General features: G+C 39.4%; 1 protein-coding gene across 1 annotated transcript in view; it reads right to left on the reverse strand.

Annotated features, from left to right (window-relative positions):
* The window catches only part of LOC132816837 (SH3 domain and tetratricopeptide repeat-containing protein 1), an 86513-nt gene extending 66438 nt beyond the window's left edge, over window positions 1–20075 (reverse strand). The window contains exons 1-2 of the mRNA XM_060826816.1: window positions 19680–20075; window positions 2658–2747 (exon numbers count right to left, since the gene is read on the reverse strand). Coding sequence (XP_060682799.1) covers window positions 2658–2747; window positions 19680–19899 — 310 coding nt within the window. The 5' untranslated portion in view covers window positions 19900–20075. The remainder of the gene's footprint in view (window positions 1–2657; window positions 2748–19679) is intronic.
* Between the last annotated feature and the right edge of the window lie 635 nt (window positions 20076–20710).

The following is a 20710-nucleotide window of genomic DNA, read 5'->3' on the forward strand; positions in this document are numbered from 1 at the left end:
CCTTTGTTTTAACCAAAACCTGAATTTCTCTATTCATCCAGCATTCCCTACACTTACCAGGCTTTCCTTTCACCCTAACAGGTTCATACTGTTTGTGATCTCACATTTGAATGCTTCCCATTTTCTAGTCATTTCTTTACCTGTGAACATTGACTCCCAGTAATCAACTTTTGAAAGTTCTTGCCTAATATTTAATGAGCACATTTGGGTTTTCTGCTTTGTTTAGACCATCAGCAGCAGCATCAGTACGACTCCATTTCCTGAGTCAGCTTCAAAAACTGATTTGATTTCTTTGTCCAAGCTCGGAGGCACTGAAATATTGTTTGATCCTGCATCTAAGGTCTTATGCATATATTGCGATGTTCAGAGAAATAAATAATATACTGCCTTTTCAACTTTCTATTAGCCTTTAAAAGGCACTTCAATGTTCTTCGCCTGCCTGAATGTGTTTAGCTGCAACACACTCAAAACTAGATGCAAACCAAAACAAACTAATTCATTTGATTGCATGCCATGCTTCAGCTAAAAGCTCCATTCCCTCCACCACCTCATGCCGACAGTGCATATTTGCAAAGGATATTTATGAGAATGTTACCAGAGCTGGAGAAATCTAGATTCTGTGAGGGGACTAGTGAAACTGGGATCGTAGACTTTAAAGTAAATAAGATTAAAAAGGTAGATTTAACCGCTGTCACCAAAAGGAGATTTGACCCGTTTTCCCTAAAAAGGTTGGTCACTTAACAAATGAAAGAGAGAATTGGTGATCGAACCAAAATATAATGTCCCAAGTATATAAATATGTAATCATTTAAAAAAAATCAAAATGACACATGTAGTAGTTGATAGAGTTATGATCTTCAATTCAGAATTTCAGTTTCTCATTTTCGTCCTTCTATTGAATTTCCTATTCTGCCAGCAGGAACAGCTGACAACTTTGTCACAACCTTGGTTTTGGGTTAGTTATATTTGAATCTTCATGATTTCATGTACCTTCACTTAACGGCTTCAGTACTCCACGATGAGTGGCCATCCTTCCCCTCCTTCACACATGTCCAACCCCAATGTCCCTCACCTTCCTCACCCTATTCTTCACCATTTACTTCACCCAACTACATCCTCCCACACCTCATCGTTCTTCACCCATCTGCACCCTTAGCATCTCCCCTCCCCCTTTCACTGCCCCATATTTCCCCTCTTCTACCTCTCACCCTAGCTCCATCCTATCCCACATCTCTGCTAATCCTATATCTCCCCTTCCACCTCCACATCTCACTCCCACATCCTCCCTACCAACTCCTACATTGAGATGGGGGTTAGTGGTAGATGGTTAAAAAGCGGAGATTTTCCAATAAACAAAAAAAAAATGCCTCCCCATTCAAAGGAGCAGCAGCAGCAACTGAACCACAGAGACCAGTCTGCTCAGCCACAAAAACAGACTTACGAATGCCTTTTAGCTATCACAAGTCAGTCTGAGCTGTATGCCAGCTTTTGCTGCATTGGAAAGGATTACTCCAAAACCTCAGTGTCACTCACAGTTTGGGAAGTTCTGCATAACCGTCTTCTCAAGGGAAACTGAAAGTAGACCGTAAATGCCAGCTTTGCCAGCAATGTCCAATTCAAGACTTTTTATTTTGAAAATTTCCTCAATGTGACACCTGCCACACGGATAGTTTCCTGCAGCTCTTACCCATTATGGTGGGAGCAATTAATCATTGTGGACTCGTTCTGGCAACTGTGGGAAAGAGGCGTTTTCAATAAACTTTTGACCCTATTAAGAGAGGAAGTAGTGACTTGCGATAAAAGGAACTGATGGGGAATTTAAAGTTGAGAATTCAGGTGCAATTTTATTTATGAGAGAAATTTGGAACAGTTCTCTTGATAATGTATTTACCTATTCAACAACAAGTAATTCAGGGAAGAATTTACTACACAAGTCTCCATACATGAATACTTAGAGTTGTTATCGACCAGACCAGAGCCCCTCAAAATACTTCAAGTATGTAATCTTGTCCCTAATTTTTTTTTTTAATTTAAAGGCAGATGTGTAGTGGGTGTTCCAGGTAAGATGCAACTGGTCAAACCACTTGGCTTTAAGCAAAACAGAATTTATTTACACTACAGTTGAAATACGAACAAAAGAGAGCAGAATTTAGAAGAACAACTGGAAAACTTAACCAACCTGATATAGCAACTATCACTAATTAACTGTTCCAATATAGTAACATCCCATGAACACACCCCTTGGCAAAAAGGTAAATTCAAACAAATTCTTACAGGCAGGAGGAAGCACCATCCAGAGAGAGAGAGATTTTAAAAGAAAGTCAATGGAGTTCCTGACTGAGATTCGCAACTCCCTGGACTCATATCTTGTGACGGCTATAGCTAAAAAGAAGATAGAAATAAACTGAACTGGGAGAACTGACTACTCCCCTTCCATTGTTAAACTAGACCCTTCAGCACTTCTTCTGCCTTTTACAACCTCTCTTCCAAAAGAAAAGGACAAAAACCTTTTTAAAGTATTGTCACACATTCTACAGGAGGTAGTACAGTGTTGTGAAAGTTCAGTATGCAAGGTTTCAGTTTTATAATAGTTCAAATACATTTATGGAGCATACGCACATTGTAACTGCTACCGCATAATTGTGGATCATTCTCACCTGTTTCCCAATATCCTATGGCTGTTGAATCATGTGATGGTTCTTCAGAAAGTGAAACGGTTGCCTCATTTTCTTCTAATGGACCCTGTACTGGAATGCATTGAATAGAAAAATATCATGAGTTTGTGCAATCCTTCTAAACACAATAGCTTAAAATTTGCAAGTGCTTTCACTGCAAACCACCACCATTCATCATCAGCAGCATCAGCTCTCGGAATCTGACAGTAAATATAGAGGAAAACAGAAATCCTCAAACATAAACGTTTTGTGAAGTTTCATGCTAAACTGTGTCCTTTAATACAAAGTAGTTCATTTCTATAGATATGCATAAGCATGGTGTGTGGTTTGCAGTTGTGTTCTGAAGTAAACAAGGAATACCTTTTCTGTAGTTTATTAGTTTCTTATTAAGAATTATTTTTAAATTCTGAAGAACTGAAGAGTCGAATCAGTCTTGAAACAACTCTCATGAATGTTGTCAGACCTGTTGAGTTTCTGCAACACTTCCTGTTTGTTTTCAGATTTCCAGCATCTGCATTATTGCGCTTTTATTTGAATATTTTAGTCAATCTTACTTTCAGTTTCTGTTTTACAGTTAAAGTCTTAAACATGAAACCTAGACTTGAATTCTGTATGTTAGTCATTAGAAAAATTCTCTTTTTAAAAAAAGTGTTATTCTTTCCAAGAATGGCAACGTTCCACTGCCTGTCACTATCCCTCCACATGTTTCTCTTTGCCCATTACATAAATCCAACCAGAGCCCATGAAATCATTTGGTGGGATGTTTCCTTTGCCACTGTTTGGAAATCCACATCAATTTACCTTTTATTCAATGGGAGTTTAGATGATGATCTGGGTAACAACTATTGCTGATCTGGCCTCCAAAATGGAATGGTGTCAAATATCACCATTTTGATTATTGTCTTAAGACTTTTCACTATATTTCAGATTTCACCTTTGCCCAGGGAAATGTTCCTAGTTTGGTTTTGCTTTATTAAAGAAAGTTTTTCATTTCCTGATTTGCTGCCATGAAAACACTTTAATGTATTTGGCTGCTTAGACATCTTGAGATCACTGCAGCTAAACACTGGGAATTTTCATTAAGCTGCAGAGCCATCAATTGTACGTTGAAAGGACTAATGCTCACACCACATCTCACCACAAAACAGCTGGATTTCTCAGCTTCTTTTCAAGTTAGTAGGAAAGCCCCCTTGCTTTGCACTGACTACCAAAATTGTGCTGTCATTAACAGCTTATAAACAACAACAACAACAACAACAACAACCTCATAATTCTAACATCTAATAACATTAGCCTGTAGGAACAGTTTTACTGTGCCAAATCACAGCAGAAAGCATTGTCCACCATCACCTTATATCAGGAAATCAACCAAACCCTCAGCTTTCCATTCAAATTAAACCTACATTCAAATTCCTGATGTGCTCTTAGACAGATCCTTGAAGGTGGAGTTCAAAAATTGCTTTATTGTTTCTCTTCACAGCGATTGCAAGTGCCGTGTATTTAAATGATATCATCTTTTTATTTCATATTTCTACCATTTGCTGCCTTTTTTTGCACTGACAACCAGATTAGGATTACTTTACAGCAAAGCCGTCAAAGTCCTAAAGAATCATAGGGTGCTCTTTCATAAGAAAACGATGAATTGTGTTAATTTTAACCCAAAGGTCATCATACCTCAGGCGAGGGGCAAGATTGAGAAGGCAGGACATTCATAGTGACCTCAGCTGTTGCATGAAATTGAGCCTACACTTTTAGCATTGTTCAGAAGCCATCTGGCAGGCCAACTGATTTAAACAATGTTCACTTTATTTGTCAATCAATTGTACCTCAAAGTAATTCATTCAGTCATTTAACAAAAAGGTTGAATTGTTCCGATACTAGCTTTTAATAATCACTCAGAGACGGGCCAAAACTTGTCAGTCTTGCTCTGCTTTGAAACTATAGCAGACCAAGACTTGTACATTACTAGTGGATTTAGACCCTGACCTGATGGCCTATCTAGGAATCAGGTCATTACCTAAAAATCACATTAAACTAACTGTCAAGTTTAGTGCCTAGCACCACAATGGAAAGTAAGCAAAACAGATTACAAAATTTGCAGGCCCATCGGAATTAAGCTCTTTGATCAAAACACCAAGTTAAACTCTGCAACGTTCCTCACCTAGGTCTGGAACACACCTTTTGGCCCAACTTTCAGCAGTGCATTGATCTAGACACCAGTACCTTGCTTTGACCTGAATTAACAACCAATGGTCAGGAGGCAAAAAACTGTGGGAAATCCCTGGTGAATGGATTTTTACATATTAGGGGATCTTTTGCATGTTCCAATGCCCGAATATGACTTGCAGCCATTATCCAAGGGCAAGGAACTGATCTTGTCATTTCACATTCAACTTCACTCCCAACAGTCTCAACCCTGCACTATACAATAGGAGTTAACCCCAGGGTCCGAGCAAATGTGGATTTATATTTGGGTATTTAGCATTCATCTGGGCCTCCTTGCTTTCTTGTTGTCGAAGCTGTACTGGAATCCACCAAGTTGCGTGAAGGATCAGTCCAATAATCTGAGGATTTTATGGACGAATAGAAGGATGACTTCCCTGAAACAAATACAGTCTGTAATTTACTGGCATTTCACAGAAAGAAATCATTTAAACAATTTGCGATTTGTAATTATTTATGATCGGAATGTGCAGTTTTCTAGAATGCAAAATGTTTACTTAATTTTAATTAATTAGCTTACTCTCAGAATACAGAGTAAGACAGCAAATGTTGCCAAACAAGAAAAAACACCATAAAATGTTCCAAATCTGGGACTAGGTTTAGTGTTTTGAAAGAACCAAGTCTTAACCAGATTTTTTTTCCCCAGGCACAAATTCTTCATTGGGCCCTGCAATTACAGAATCAGCACAAACAAAACTCAGGCAGAAGCTATAGCTGGGGAACAAAAACAATTTCTAGATCAGAAAGTCCTATGGGAACACTGTTGGGCCTCCTGCATGCTGAGGTGATGCCCAAGGGACCAAGGGACATTCTCTTGCAGACCGGGCTTACTGCTGCACAGTTTCTAACCTCATTCAATAGGTTGATGCATGGGAGGTGCCTCCAATGATCCTATATCTTTAAAGAATTGTGCCTGCCTTGGAGACTTTGGGCAAAGATACTTAGTCAAGTACATAAGATGCAGGAGCAGAAGTAAACCATTTGGCCCCATCAATCCTGCCCCACCATTCAACAAGATCATGGCTGATATGATAATCTTCAACTCCACTTTCCTGCTTTAACTCCATAACTCAAAATTCACTTACTGATTACAAATCCCTCTATCTCAACTTTAAATGTATTTGACAGCCCAGCTTGAACAGTCATCTACAGTATTCAATGGAGTCAGTAACCTCAAAAGATTCCTCCTCATCCCACTTCAAATAGGTGACCCCTTAATCTGAGATTATGACCGCTGATCCTATGCTCTACCATAAGGGGAAACTATCTTTCCACATTTACCCTATTAACCTCCCAAAGAATCTTATGTATTTCAATAAGATCTCCTCTCATTCTTCTAGACTCCACTGAGTACAAGCCCAATCTATTTCAATGTCTTTTCATAAGAAAATCCCTCCATACCTAGAAAATCAACCTAGTGAACTTTCTCTGGACCAAGTCCAATGCCAATAGATCTTTCCTTCGACAAGGGGACAAAAACTGTTGACATTATTCCAGCTGTGGCCTGATGGAGTGACCTTTTTTTAAGCTTTAGCAAGGCTTCCCCAATTTTATACCAAATTCCCTTTGAAATAAGAAGCAATAATCCAAATTCTTTCCTTATTACCTAAACTAGGATGCTATCCTCTTGTGATCCCCTGTGCTGTAGCTTTGTGCTCTTTCCCCATTTAAATAATATTCAGCTCCTCTATGCTCTCTGCCAAGACTTTGCACATTCATTTAACTTGTCTATATCCCACTGTAAACTCAGTCATTCTCACCACTTGCCTTCCCACTTATCTTTGTCATTTGCAAACTTGGCAATAGTACATTCACTTTCTTTATTCAAGTTGCTAATATATATTTAAATAATTGTAGTCCCATCACTGATGGATGTGAAACTCCCCTAGTACCACCTTAAAAATGTTCCCTTTACCTCAATTCGCCATCAGAGAGTCAACTCTCTAAATGCCACTGTACTACTACCTCCAAGACTATAGGCTTTTATCTTAAGTAACCTTATGTGGGGTACCTTATCAAGCATCTTTTGGAAAACCACTGGTGCCAGTTATCTATCTTGCTTGCTACACTTGGAAGAATTACAATAAATTTGTCAGATGTAATTTCCACTTCATAGCTAAGCTGATTCTGCTTGAATATATGTATTTCTAAATGCTCTACTATTATATCCTTCATAAATTTACTTTAACATCTGCCAAAGGGAAGATGTTGAGCTAATTGTTCTCTATCCCTTCCCACTTTCTCTGTTTTTCAATCAGGCTGTTACATATGCCATGTTCTACGCCTCTGGGAGCTTTTCGGAATCTAAGGATTTTTGAAAGATTACTTCCTGTACATCCATTATCTCTGCAACTACTTCCTTTAATATCCGAGGATGCAACATATCAAGTTTAAGCAATATATTGGCCTTTAGCTTCAGAGGAAAAATAAGATCAGGGAAACTACTAATAATTATTATTTAATTCCTCTCCCAATTTCATCCTGTGATGAGCAAATATTTCCAGGAAACTATTAATGTTCCCAATCATGAAGGTTGATGCAAAATACTTATTCATCCAATGTGCAGTTTCCTGGTTACCCATTAATTTATTCCACAGCCTCATTCTATAAGGGCCTATGTTCACATTGGCCTTATTCTTCCTTTACATACATTTAAAAAGGAACTCTTACTGTCCATATTGATTAGACTTGCCAGTGTACCCTCAATTTATTTTATCCTCCTTCGTTTTTTGGGTCATCTTTTGTAGATTTTTAAAACTTTCCCAAAACTGTGGTTTACTACTAATCTTTGCCACAAGATATTTTTCACTTATCGATCCCTAACCATAACCATAGTTGGTTTACCCCTTCCTAGAATCCTTCTTCCTCAGTGAGATATATCTTCGTTGTGAACCATGAATTGTTTTCTTAAATGTCAGTCATTGTCCAATTGTCTCTTCTGTTAAACTCCTTTTGTAGTCCATTACAATCACCTCTGCCTGCTTCCCAACATAATTATCCTTATTTAAAAGATTATCACAGTTGTTCACAACCAAATTTTGCACCCTTTCACAGTTAAAACAACGTTACTGTCACTACTCCCGAAATGATCTGTTGCTCTGATCATGTATTCAGTCTGCCTCACTACACATTACCAAATCCAAAGTGCACCAAGAGACAAGAAAGATTGAAAAACCTATAGAAACTTGTATAAAAAGTGAATAAGCAGTACTGCAGAAATCAGTGGGACTAAAATTCAACATGCACTGGGACGAATGCTAGAGTTTAACAGGGCTTGCTACACAGTACATAGTGCAAAAGAAATTAGGGTTGGTTGGTCCTGGTGTCCCAGAGGTGTTCTCTGAAACGTTCCGCAAGTAGGCGGCCTGTCTCCCCAATATAGAGGAGGCCACATCGGGTGCAGTAAATGGTGTGTGTGGAGGTGCAGGTGAATTCACCTGCACCTCCACACACACATCATTTACTCCTCTATATTGGGGAGACAGGCCACCTACTTGCGGAATGTTTCAGAGAACACCTCTGGGACACCCGGACCAACCAACCCAACCACCCCCCGTGGCTCAACACTTCAACTCCCCCTCCCACTCCACCAAGGACATGCAGGTCCTTGGACTGCTCCATCGCCAGACCATAGCAACACAACAGCTGGAGGAAGAGCGCCTCATCTTCCTCCTAGGAACCCTCCAACCATAAGGGATGAACTCAGATTTCTCCAGTTTCCTCATTTCCCCGCCCCTCACTTTGTCTCAGTCCCAACCCACGAACTAAGCACCACCTTCCAAACCTGCAATCTTCTTCCTGACCTCTCCACCCCCACACCCACTCCAGCCTATCACCCTCCCCTTATCCTCCTTCCACCTATCGCATTTCCAATGCCCCTCCCCCAAGTCCCTCCTCCCTACCTTTTATCTTAGCCTGCTGGGCACACTTTCCTCATTCCTGAAGAAGGGCTCATGCCCGAAACGTCGATTCTCCTGCTCCTTGAATGCTGCCTGACCTGCTGCACTTTTTCAGCTCTGATCTCCAGCATCTGCAGGCCTCACTTTCTTCTATTTTTGTATTATTGACAAGTTTGGAATTACTATACACGGCCATCAAGGTAATCAATATAGATGACTAAATAATTGAGTCCCTGTGACTGATCCTTGTGGCACTCTGCTAGTAACATCTTCCCAATTTGAAAAACGACCCATTAATCCTCACTCTGTATTCTGTGCATTAAGCAATCCCCAACCGGAAACATTTCCTCCAAAACTATGAGGCCCTACCTTGTACAATAACCTTTTCTGGCACCTTATCAAAATAAAAGAAATCAAAATACACTACAAAAGTGGTTCCCCTTAATCATCTATGCTTGTTCTAGACTCAAAAAGAATTTGAGCAAATTTGTTGAACGTTATTTCCCATTCACAAAACCATTTTGGCTCTGGCTAATGTAATGGATGCACTACTTTTAAATATTCATTATTCCCCTTGAATCTAAGCCCCAAAGAAAGGAAGGACAGAGAAAACAATGAATTACAAGGTAGCTTGACAGACATCAAAAGGAAATTGTTAGAATAGAAGATGTGGAACAGAGTTGATTGGAAACTATTATACATTTAGGCAGTCAATGTGGAGGTATGAATGGTGTTACAATAATAGTGAAAATGGACTATCAATATTCGATTTTCATCACTTGACTTCAGTACTCAAGATTTCCATGAACTAATAATAACTTCATAGAGCACACTGCCAACCTAATAGGGCATCTGACAAGCCAAGACAATGCATTAACAGCAACCTTTGAGCAATTAGAGCAACATGAACTAATAATAGCAAGAATACTGGGTGCTCTCTGTTTCAATCACAGATACCAGTGACAGTGAAAAGTAACATGGAGAACATTATTAACTGCAACTGCAAAACAAATGGGACAACAACCGAACAGTTCAATGCAGATTTTTTTCATCTTTGTAACCAAAGGACTCTTAGGTTTTGTTAATGAATTTGCCTTTACTTTCCTGCATTACTAGATACCACTCCTCACATCTATAAGTTCATTACCTTTGTTTACATCTATGCTTGAAGACATGTTTTAGTATTATTGTCCATAGTAGTTGGTAACAAGATTTCATCCTCTTAACTCCAAAAGAGCGTTAGAATTAGTTCTCCTTTGCTGTTGGTCTGACTACCCAAGATTAATTAAAACTGTGACATGTGTTTAAAAATAAAAATAAAAGCCGAAAGAAAATGTTGCAACTGATCAAGGTTTAAATTTTTAAAAAAAGGGCGCCATGACCTTCCTTTATCTGGTTTTAAGTATAGGAAAATATGTTTGATAAAGCATTTTAAGAGGTTGAATGAATGAAATGGGGTGTGGTTGGGGGGGGGGGGGGGGGGGGTGGCGGTGGATAGGGTAGAATCTGAAAATCCAAGTATATTACAAATGACAAAAACACTCAACATGGCATTGGAAGTTATTACAGTTCGTGGGATTGGAGACAAAAAAATGCATGCACAGGATGGGTTAGCACAGTGAATGGGAATAGCAGGTCATTCTCATTCAAACAAGTTTAGCTGGAGAGGTGCTGCAAGTATGAGTTCACCAGTTTTTTTCAAAATGGAGAGATAAAGGGTAAAGTTGGTATTTAGAGTGACCTTGTATAATAATCACAGAAAATTGCTGTGCAGGTACAGCCAAAAAGTTAGGACGGTAAATGATATGGCAATTGGACTGGAGTCCAAGTGTAAGAAGCAAAACATCTTGGGGATGCTACACATCAAGTACCATGTATAGTCCTAGTTTCCTTTATTGAAGGAAGGATCTAATTGCCTTAGAGAGCCAAGCGTTCACTAGATTGATTCTTGGGTTGAGACAATTGTCAGTGATGGAAGATTGAATAGATTATACTCACATGCATTTAGAAGAATGAATGAGAGAATCTAAGAAACACACATATGAAGAACAACTCCTTCCCCACTTATCAGACTTTTGAACAGACCTGCACGGTAGTAATGGGGGTGATACCTCCCCCTCCCATCCCTCTGCACGGCAGTAATGGGGGCGATCTCTGCGGCAGTAACACTATATGCTGCTACTGCCCTGATGCACTCGATATGGTACGACCTGCCTCTATGAGATCCTAAACAAACATTTCGCTGTGTCTTGGTACATGACAACAATAAATCAAACTTACTTAAAATTAATAGCCTTGACAAGATGGATACTGGAAGGATATTCCCCACTCTGAGGAGAATAGAACTAGAGGTTGCAATCATGTTTGAAGAGTGCAGCCATTTTGTACTGGAATCAGGTGAAAGTGTTCATTCAACGGCCTTATGAACCTTTGCCTCAGGCAGCGTTTGATGCTCAGTCATTACTTTTATTCAAAACTGAAATAGCTATATTTTTGATTTCTAAAGACTTGAACGATTGAAATTAGTAAATGAGGCTAAAGGAGAGACTGAAGATCAGCAATGATCTCACTGAATGGATATACAGGCTCGAAGGATTAAAAAGCCAACTTTAGCTTCTATTCCCAATTTTCTCTTTTCAGGGAGTCATATTGGGAATTTTCAGCTCCATTCTGTAATCATAACTGAAGACTGTTTCAATAGAAAATATTTACTGTGTGGTTTTAACAAAAATCACATTAAAGCTATCGATTATTTTATTTTAATTATTAAATTATTCTAAATTTGACTGATCAGGTGTTTTAACCATTGTCAAGGGCAACTAATCTAAAGCACTTCCATGAATGGCAGCATAGTTGCTGCTGGAATGTTAACTATCAGGTTTTTCTTTAGAACTTTAGCCATTTACTTTAATTATATGAAGGCCGTTGTCACCATGAGGCACCAATTCAAAAACAAACTAACGTGTTTAGGTAAGTGGGGGTGGGGCACAAAAGGAAAACATTTGCAATCCTTGGCAATTACATTTTAAAAATTCTATATTAATGACTCCAAACAACTGCACACAACTTATACAAAAAATAAATTTGGTCAGTTTAAAGTTATCCATTAATGTAACTGTCTACTGTATGTCTCACTCTGGAAAACCTAGTGATTTTAAGGCCCTGGATTTCAGCTAAGGTATCAAGTATTCTGGCTTTTTGTTTGGAACTCGAATTGACGTAACACAAATATTTACTTCTCCTTCACTCTAATCTGACACGTCATTCTACTACAAAGGCAAAGTTCAAATCCTGCATTAACTCAGCCTCCAACAATTAGAACAATGTTTTCAGATTTTGCTGACTACGGAAAAAGGATAGATATCCCTCCTGAAGACGCTGAGCACTTCAGCTTCTTATCCTGACGGATACTGATGATTAACTTGAATGTAGAGCTATGAACTCCTTCTACAGAACAAATATTTCCTGTTTACTAAGCAAATTCAAACTTCTTTCATCAACACTTGCATCATCCTTTTCACTTTAACCCATTCACTAACTGCTAATATTCTCAATGCTCTTTGCTCAATTGATCATTGCCAGAAGACAAAAAGGGAGTTTGATTAGATCCCCTACAGTGTGGAAACAGGCACTTGATCCCAACAAGTCCACACCGACCCTCCAAACAGTAACCTACCCAGACCCATTTCCCTCTGACTAATGCGCCTAACACTATGGGCAATTCAGCATTGCCAATTCATCTGACCTGCACATCTTTGGAAAGTGAATGACAGAATAAAATGAAATAATGGCAGAAAAGGTAGAAGAGGAAGGGGGAAGAAAAAAAAACACAAGATTTCAGCAGTGCCTTTTACCTTCAGAAGTGTGGATTTAGGTCCAACCGATTCAGAATAATTGATGATAAATGTAAATAAACAAATCGTTTGTTTACAGTCTTCTCCTGTAATTGAAGATTTTTTTACCTATGCAAGGACTTCCCAGATTCAGGGACTCTGTCAAGTGTACACAATTAGGAAATTGCACATATATTGTAATTTTTTCAAATGGCAGGCACATTTTTGTATAGTTTTGCTTACATTTAGAAAATTGAATTCATTATTATCAGTGAACTTTAAAATTCCTAAATAATACCTGTGTCCTCTATTGCTCCAGAACTGGGCAGTGCAGCAATCTGAAACAGAGTCATTTCCCCACTCAAGCAAAAAAGGTGTTTTCCATCTAGAATGCACACAATAGGTAGTACCAAAATTGATTGCTATATGAATAGCAATCATTGCAATGAAAGCACAGCATTGATCATAAGATCATAGAATCGCTACAGTGTGGAAACAGATCCTTTGAGGGTCGGTGTGGACTTGTTGGGCTGAAGAGTAACCCAACCAGACTCATTCCTCCTACCCTATATACACCTCTGACTATTGCACCCAACCTACACATCCCTGGACATTATGGGCGATTTAGTGTGGCCAATTCACCTAACCTGTACATCTTTGGAGGCACCTGGAGGAAACCCATTCAGACATGGGGAGAAAGTGCAAACTCCACCCAGACAGTCACCAAAGGCTTGAAACAATCGAGGGTCCCTGGTACTGTGAGGCAGCAGTGCTAACCACTGAGCCACTGTGTTGCTTTCTGCTTTATTGTGGTAATCTTTATAAGTAATAATGGCAATTTTGGGCAAATTCAAAATCAGTGATTTCATCTTTGGGTCAGTTACATTTGAGATATCTTTGCGCAGAAAAGTAGTAACTTTCACTTTGATGCATTCTACTAGTTAGCTCGCATCAGAGTGACATAAATATTAATTGGTTCTCAGTGCCATTTGCTGAGGGAGTGAAATCGACACCCGCATATTTCTGTTTCAGATCACTGACCATGTAACTGCTCATGTATGTGGATGAAAGCCAAAGGCATCACCAAGTGCAGTTACGAAAACCATACATTCAACTAGCTTGTCACCACTATCTAGAATCACACAGTAGAACGGTCACTTGTGGAAGTTGAAGATAAAACTTTGAAAAGCTCCTGGAAAGGCCAAGTGTTGGAAATAAACAACACACCCATTCACAATTGGTGACAGAAAAGAGGTTTCTGTTTTGAGTGCAGTTTCTTCATTGAGGCTGCCCTGACGAGGCCCAATAAATGGCCCATAGCTAAAACATTAACATGTCTTTCCATCTTATGGATGGGTCAGATCTTGACAAGATATTGCAGCACAAATATCATTTCTTAATAAGAAGTCAAAACCTTCAGGACAAGCCAGAGAGGAAAGTGTGTCAAAAGACAGAGGCCAGTAACCTTAACTATATTCATTTTAAAATAGTGATAGAAAAGGATAAACTGGATCTAAAATTTAGAATTCTAAAATTGAAAAAGGCCAATTTTAACAGTATTAGGCATGAACATTCAAAAGTTGATTGGGGGTGGATGCTTGCAGGTAAAGAGACAGCTGAAAAATGGGAAGCCTTCAAAAAAAAAAGAGACAATGATTTTCCAGAGACAGCATGTTCCTGTTAGGGTGTAGGGCAAGGCTGGTAGGTGTAAGGAGTACTGGATGACTAGATATATTGAGACTTGGGTCAAGAAAAAAAGGAAGCCTATGTCATCAGGTATAGACAGCAGAGAATGAATGAATCCTTAGAAACATATCAAGGCAGTAGGAGAATACTTAAGAGGGAAATCAGGAGGGTAAAAAGAGGGCATTAGATAGCTTTGGCAAATAGGGTTAAGGAGAATCCAAAGGTACTCTACAAATACATTAAGGACAAACGGGTAACTAGGGAGAGAATAGGGTCCCTTAAAGATCAGCAAGGCCACCTACGTGTGGAACCTCAGGAGATGGGGGAAATGGGTTCAATTCCCGACTCAGGCGACTGACTGTGTGGAGTTTGCACGTTCTCCCCGTGTCTGCGTGGGTTTCCTCCGGGTGCTCCGGTTTCCTCCCACAGTCCAAAGATGTGCGGGTCAGGTGAATTGGCCAAGCTAAATTGCCCGTAGTGTTAGGTAAGGGGTAAATGTAGGGGTAAGGGTGGGTTTCGCTTCGGCGGGTCGGTGTGGACTTGTTGGGCCGAAGGGCCTGTTTCCACACTAAGTCTAATCTAATCTAATCAAGTATTTTGCATCTGCGATTATTGTGAAGAAGGATATGAAAGATATAGAACATGGGGAAATAAATAGTGAAAAATCTTGAAAAATGCCCATATTACAGATGTAGTGATCTGGACAACTTAAGATACATAAAAGTGGATAAATTCCCGGAACCTGATCAGATGTACTCTAGAACTCTGTGGAAAGCAGTTCCTGGGTCCCTCGCTGAGATATTTGGATCTTCAATTGCCACAAGTTGGGTGCTAGAAGACTGGAAGTTGGCTAACATGGTGCCACTGTTTGAGAAAGGTGGTAAGAAAAAGCCAGGGAACTATAGATTGGTGAGCCAGACATCAGTGGTGGGCATGTTGTTGGAGGGAATCCTGAGGACAGGATTTACATGTATTTGGAAAAGCAAGAATTGATTATGGATAGTTAACATTGCTTTGGGCATGGGAAATAGTGTCTCACAAACTTGATAGACTATTTTTGAAGTAGTAATCAAGAGAAAGTAATCAAGACTATTTATGAGGGTAGAGCGGTGGACATGATCTATATGGACTTCAGTAAAGCATTTGGCAACGTTCCTCATGATAGACTAGTTAGCATAGAAGAGAGAGAATTAGCTATTGGTTACAGAACTGACTTGAAGTTAGAAGACAGAGGATGGTGGTGGTGGAGGGTTACTCTTCAGACTGGAGACCTGTGACCAGAGGTGTGCCACAAAGATCAGTGCTGGGTCCACTGCTTTTTGTCATTTATAGAAATGATTTGGATGAGAACATAGAATCTTGATCAAATAGGGATCTTGATCAGAAGGGCCAGTGGGCCACGTAGTGACAGATGGAGTTTAATTTAGATAAATGTGAGGTCCTGTACTTTGGAAAGACAAATGTAATTTCCTGGGGAGCATTGCTGAACAAAGAGACTTTGGAGTGCAGGCTGATAGTTCCTTGCAAGTGGAGTCTCAGGTAGATAGGATTGTGAAGGCAGCGTTTGGTATACTTGCCTTTTTGGGTCAATGCATTAAGTATAGGAGTTGGGAGGTCATGTTGCAGCTGTACAGGACATTGTTCTAAATGTGACCGAACCATTGCATGCAATTTTGGTCTCCTTCCTATCGGAAGGACGTTGTGAAACTTGAAAGGATTCAGAAAAGATTTACAAGGATGTTGTCAGGGTTGGAGGGTTTGATCCGAATAGGCTGGGGCTATTTTCCCTGCAGTACTGGAAGTTGAGGGGTTACTTTATAGAGGTTTTTAAAATCATGAAGGGCATTGATAGGGTAAATAGACAAGGTGATTTTCCCTGGGGTGGGCGAGTCCAAAACTAGAGAACATAGATTTAAAAGGTGAGAGGGGAGAGATTTAAATGGGACTTAAGGGGCTACTTTTCCACGCAGATAGTGGTGCGTACATGGAATGAGCTGCCAGAGGAAATGGAGAAGGCTGGTACAGTTACAACATTTAAAAGGCATCTGTATGGGTATATGAATAAGAAAGGTTGAGACAGATATAGGCCAAACACTGGTAAATGGGATTAGATTTATCTAGAATATCTGGTCAGCATGGACAAGTTGGACCGAAGGCTCTGTTTCCATGCTGTACACCTTTATGACCCTATGACTGTAAATTCGGTTAGTTTCAGCAAGCTTATCAATCATTTAGATGATAAAAATCATAAAATCCCTACAGTGTGGAAACAGGCCATTTGACCCAACAAGTCCACACCGACCATCTAAAGAGTAACCTACCCAGACCCATCCCCTATGCTATTACTCAACATTTGCTCCTGACTAATGCACCAAACTTTCTCATCCCTGAACACTATGGGCAATTTAGCATGGCCAGTTCATCTCACCTGCACATCTTTGGATTGTGGGAGGAACCCCATATAGACATGGAGAGAATGAGCAAACTCACACAGACAGCCGCCAGAGGCTGAAATCGCACCCGGGTCCCTGAGGTCCCTGACCACTAAGCCACCATGCTGCCCTGATCTGAGTGAACAGCCTCTTTCTTCTTTAATCCCTATTCAATGTCCTATTAAAAAAAATCACTGACACAGCCAAACAGGGGGTCTGATTCTTCTCCTAAAACTTTAGAGGAAAAAGCACTAAAAATATGGATCATGTTGTATTATGTAAGAACAGACACTGCGGCATATAAAAGTTACTGCAATACATATTACAGGGGGAAATATTTGTTCCTATAACACCCCTTCACAAATCACCAATGTAGACTGCTACCTGTATAGACCACATTTTATTGATATTAATGAGAAATGGTGAGTATTAAGTGAACCATGCAGCTGAGCCATTATTGCTGCTTGTTCCCGGGAAATCAATTTTCCTGATGCAGCAGCAACTTCAAGCATTACTGGAAGAATACATTTTTGCCCCTATTTTTCTCAATTCTCCTTTTCAAATTCATCTTCTTTCCCCTTTCTCATTTTCTGATCCACATCTTCCTATTCCAAGGTTTTTTGTTTGCATCCCCTTGGCAGGATGCTGTGCCCTCTTCCATTTCTTTGAGGAGATATTCTATTCAAATATCGACAATAATTGTAGCATTCCCACTTAGTGAATAATACAAGGCCAGTGTGAGCCCAACTCCAGATTCCTTTCCTGTACAAGTGTTTTTTCCTGACCTCCCTATAAATTGAGTGTAACAAGAAATAAATGTGCACTGCTTACTGTAATCCTTAACACAAAAAAAAAAGAATCTGTGGGATGAGGCAAAAATCTAATCAAAAAAAAATGCTGAAAATGCATCCTATGCCCAGCAGCACATGACAGACAGATTGGTTACTTTTCCAGGGCAAAAAGGTTGGGACAATAGGCACAAGTGTTCTGCCTCAATTTCTGATCGGTGCACCCTTTGAGCACAGCTCTCTAATTTACAATGCAGGAACACTAAAATTATTCTTTTTTCTTCCAAAATCTTAAAGCACTTGTTTTTCAGATGCCAACAGACAGTCCCTACTATTTTAGTCAAAATTACAGCATACACCTTATTTGTTCATAACTAATGACAGGCATCCACTTTTAAAACATGCAGCTGCCCCATGCACATGAAAATTAAAAGATTAACACTTGGCTAAGTTCCCTTTCTCCAACAGAAGTTTTCCAATTTAGCCTTGTCCTGTTCTCCTTCTTGAGCAGTTGCATAGGATTGAGGATAAACTACTTTCACTTTGGTTGGTTGAGTTCTTGGAATGGTTGGCAAGTCCCTCACAATTTACACAATCCGTAAACTCTGCCTCTTACAGAGAGTGCATGGAGAATTAAGTAGATGAATTCTTTGGAATTTTGAACACTCTCTCCGATGTGTCACTTCTCCACTGCATATTCAAAATGAAGTCTCATCTTCACATTGTGATTGGTCACCAAGTCAGAGACTTCCATGAACTGGCAAAGTTTGACACCATTAGGGATGCATGAAGTACATCCCTGAAGCATTTCTATTGTCACTTGAGAGTCTCCTGCCATGATCAAGTTCCAAACATAACAGTCTGCTGTAAGGCATATGAATGTCACCACCCAAAAGGTACTCATTTTGAGCAATTGGTACCTTGGTGCTGGGCATCTTATCTCAGGAGAGGATGCTTTCAGACCAGCTTCCTTGCCCGCCATCCCCTTGGCAGGATTGTGTAAAGACACCACCGGAGCCTCTATATTACGTTCCATGCAAACTAGCAGCTCCAACAAGTTAGCAAGATATTTAGTAATGTATGCCAATTACATTTAGAAGTGTCAATTAAATGCATAAAATGGGAAATATGCTTTTTGTCTCCAAAGTGCGTAAAATAGCAGGATACCACAGTAGAAAAGGCTGGAACATTTGAACATACAAAACAAGCATAAACCTGAAGAGGATGATAAAATAATAAAAATGCTAAATGATTACTTCCTCCTAGTGTTCACTTGAGGTGACATAAATTTTCTTTCTCCATAAATGAAAATACTGTAAAAAAGCTCAGGGCTGATGTAAGATCAGAGTTGTAAAACAAGCATATCTCCAGGCTTAGATTTTTCTAAATGACAGTACTAATAGAGACAGAGAATAGGAAATTCATTTGAGTGATCCTAATAATGGTATTACAACCAAAGTCATTGGGACAAAACATTAAAATTCGGCGCATGGGTATCCATTGTAAAGAAAGTTGACAAACTAGCACACAAAATGGCAAACTTAACTTCAGTTCAATGTGAAATAATTTATTTCATTATTATAGCTATCAGGAATCAACACAGTTTTAGAAAGCGAAGGTGCTGTGTGACCAACCTGCTTGATCCGCAGCAAGTCAAAACGCAAAGTAACCGTAATAAACCCTTGAAAGTTTCATTCAAGATTTTCAGAAAAGTTATTTTATCAGGTTCCAAATCGAGGGGTCTAGTTAAACTCAAAAAAGGTGTGGAGATTCAAGTTAAAGTTTGCAAATTGATTTAAAAATGTTCGGTAAAATGAATGTTTTGGCTGTGTTGGTGTTGTTGGGGGAAATATTAAGTGGAATATAGTCGGGCTTATTGCGTGGGCCCACAAGTGCTTGCTATTTACATTAATGACTATATATCAGAGCACAGAATGTTGTAGCATTCTATAATAGCGCGGTATTGTAGCACAATTACTTTAAGGAGTTTTTAAATATATAAAAAGGTTAGATTCCACCTAATTGAAACAAAACAAGCAAAGTCCTCTTTAAGGGCCTTGGTTTCAATTGAGAAACTATTTATTAGTCACCGGAAAAACAATTAATCTTTGAAGGAAAGTACATCAAAACTTTTATGCATTACCGTTTGAGTCGCGTACCATGTCTGACTGAGTGACTCCTGTTGCCGGCTTGTCCAGAAACTTGTTGACAGGGTCGCTTCCTGGTTCCCCCAGCTCCCAGTTACTCTTCAAACAGCAATGCCGAGCGGTGCCTTCAAAAATTAGGCTCGACCTCTCCTCCTCGATGGTGTACAAAAGGAAATCCTCCCCAGCGGGACCGTCATTCCACTCCGTACTCTCCATAACCGAACCCTAATCAACAGCAAGTCTTGGCTCTGCTAGCACTGTCACGGGATATTATTTCTTCCTAATCGCTGTTCACAACCTGTTTCATTGTCGTTGCTCTCGGATAGCGTGCTACATGCTGTTGAACTTTGCGTTCGCTTTCCCAGCCAGAGTTTTAATGCTCCTAATTATGACCTCCCTCTCTGACATATTAAAGTACTTCGCATATTTTCCACGTTTTAAAAAAAAGTTTATGAATGCACACACACACCTGCTAATTTACATAAAAATGTAATGGAATATTGTTAGCATTTTGCATTGTTTCTCGACTAGCTTTGACTTTTGTTTGGATTGTAACAGCTCAAAATTAAGGGACCAAAAGAAGTTGTCATATTCACATTGTCTCCATGTTGTGCTAAATACAGTTTTCCAAGTTAGGCTTTTTTTTGGAAAATCCTGTTAAATTATTTTAATTACTTATGGTGATGCCTGAAAGAATTTCCTGCTGATTAGACTTCAATCACGGAATAATATTTATTATGCTTTCAGGATGTAATCTAAGAAATAGAACAATGGGGACACAATCTAGAAATAAAGAATAAACCTGGTCACAAAATTGCCAGATTGTCATATAAAATATTTGGTGTACTAATGTCCTACTCAGTCTCATCTACATTTGACTTTGGCCCAGTATTTAGTTTTATTAAAATGCTTGCAGTAGACAAAGAAGAATGCCAACTAAGGAAGGTCAAGAACAACATTCCTTGTTAGTAATGCCCATGTCCTGACAATCAGCTTAAAGTAACTTTCCAGACAGTCCTTCAGTTCT

The sequence above is a fragment of the Hemiscyllium ocellatum genome, chromosome 1, assembly GCF_020745735.1.
Source record: "Hemiscyllium ocellatum isolate sHemOce1 chromosome 1, sHemOce1.pat.X.cur, whole genome shotgun sequence".
In the NCBI taxonomy this organism is placed as follows: domain Eukaryota; kingdom Metazoa; phylum Chordata; class Chondrichthyes; order Orectolobiformes; family Hemiscylliidae; genus Hemiscyllium; species Hemiscyllium ocellatum.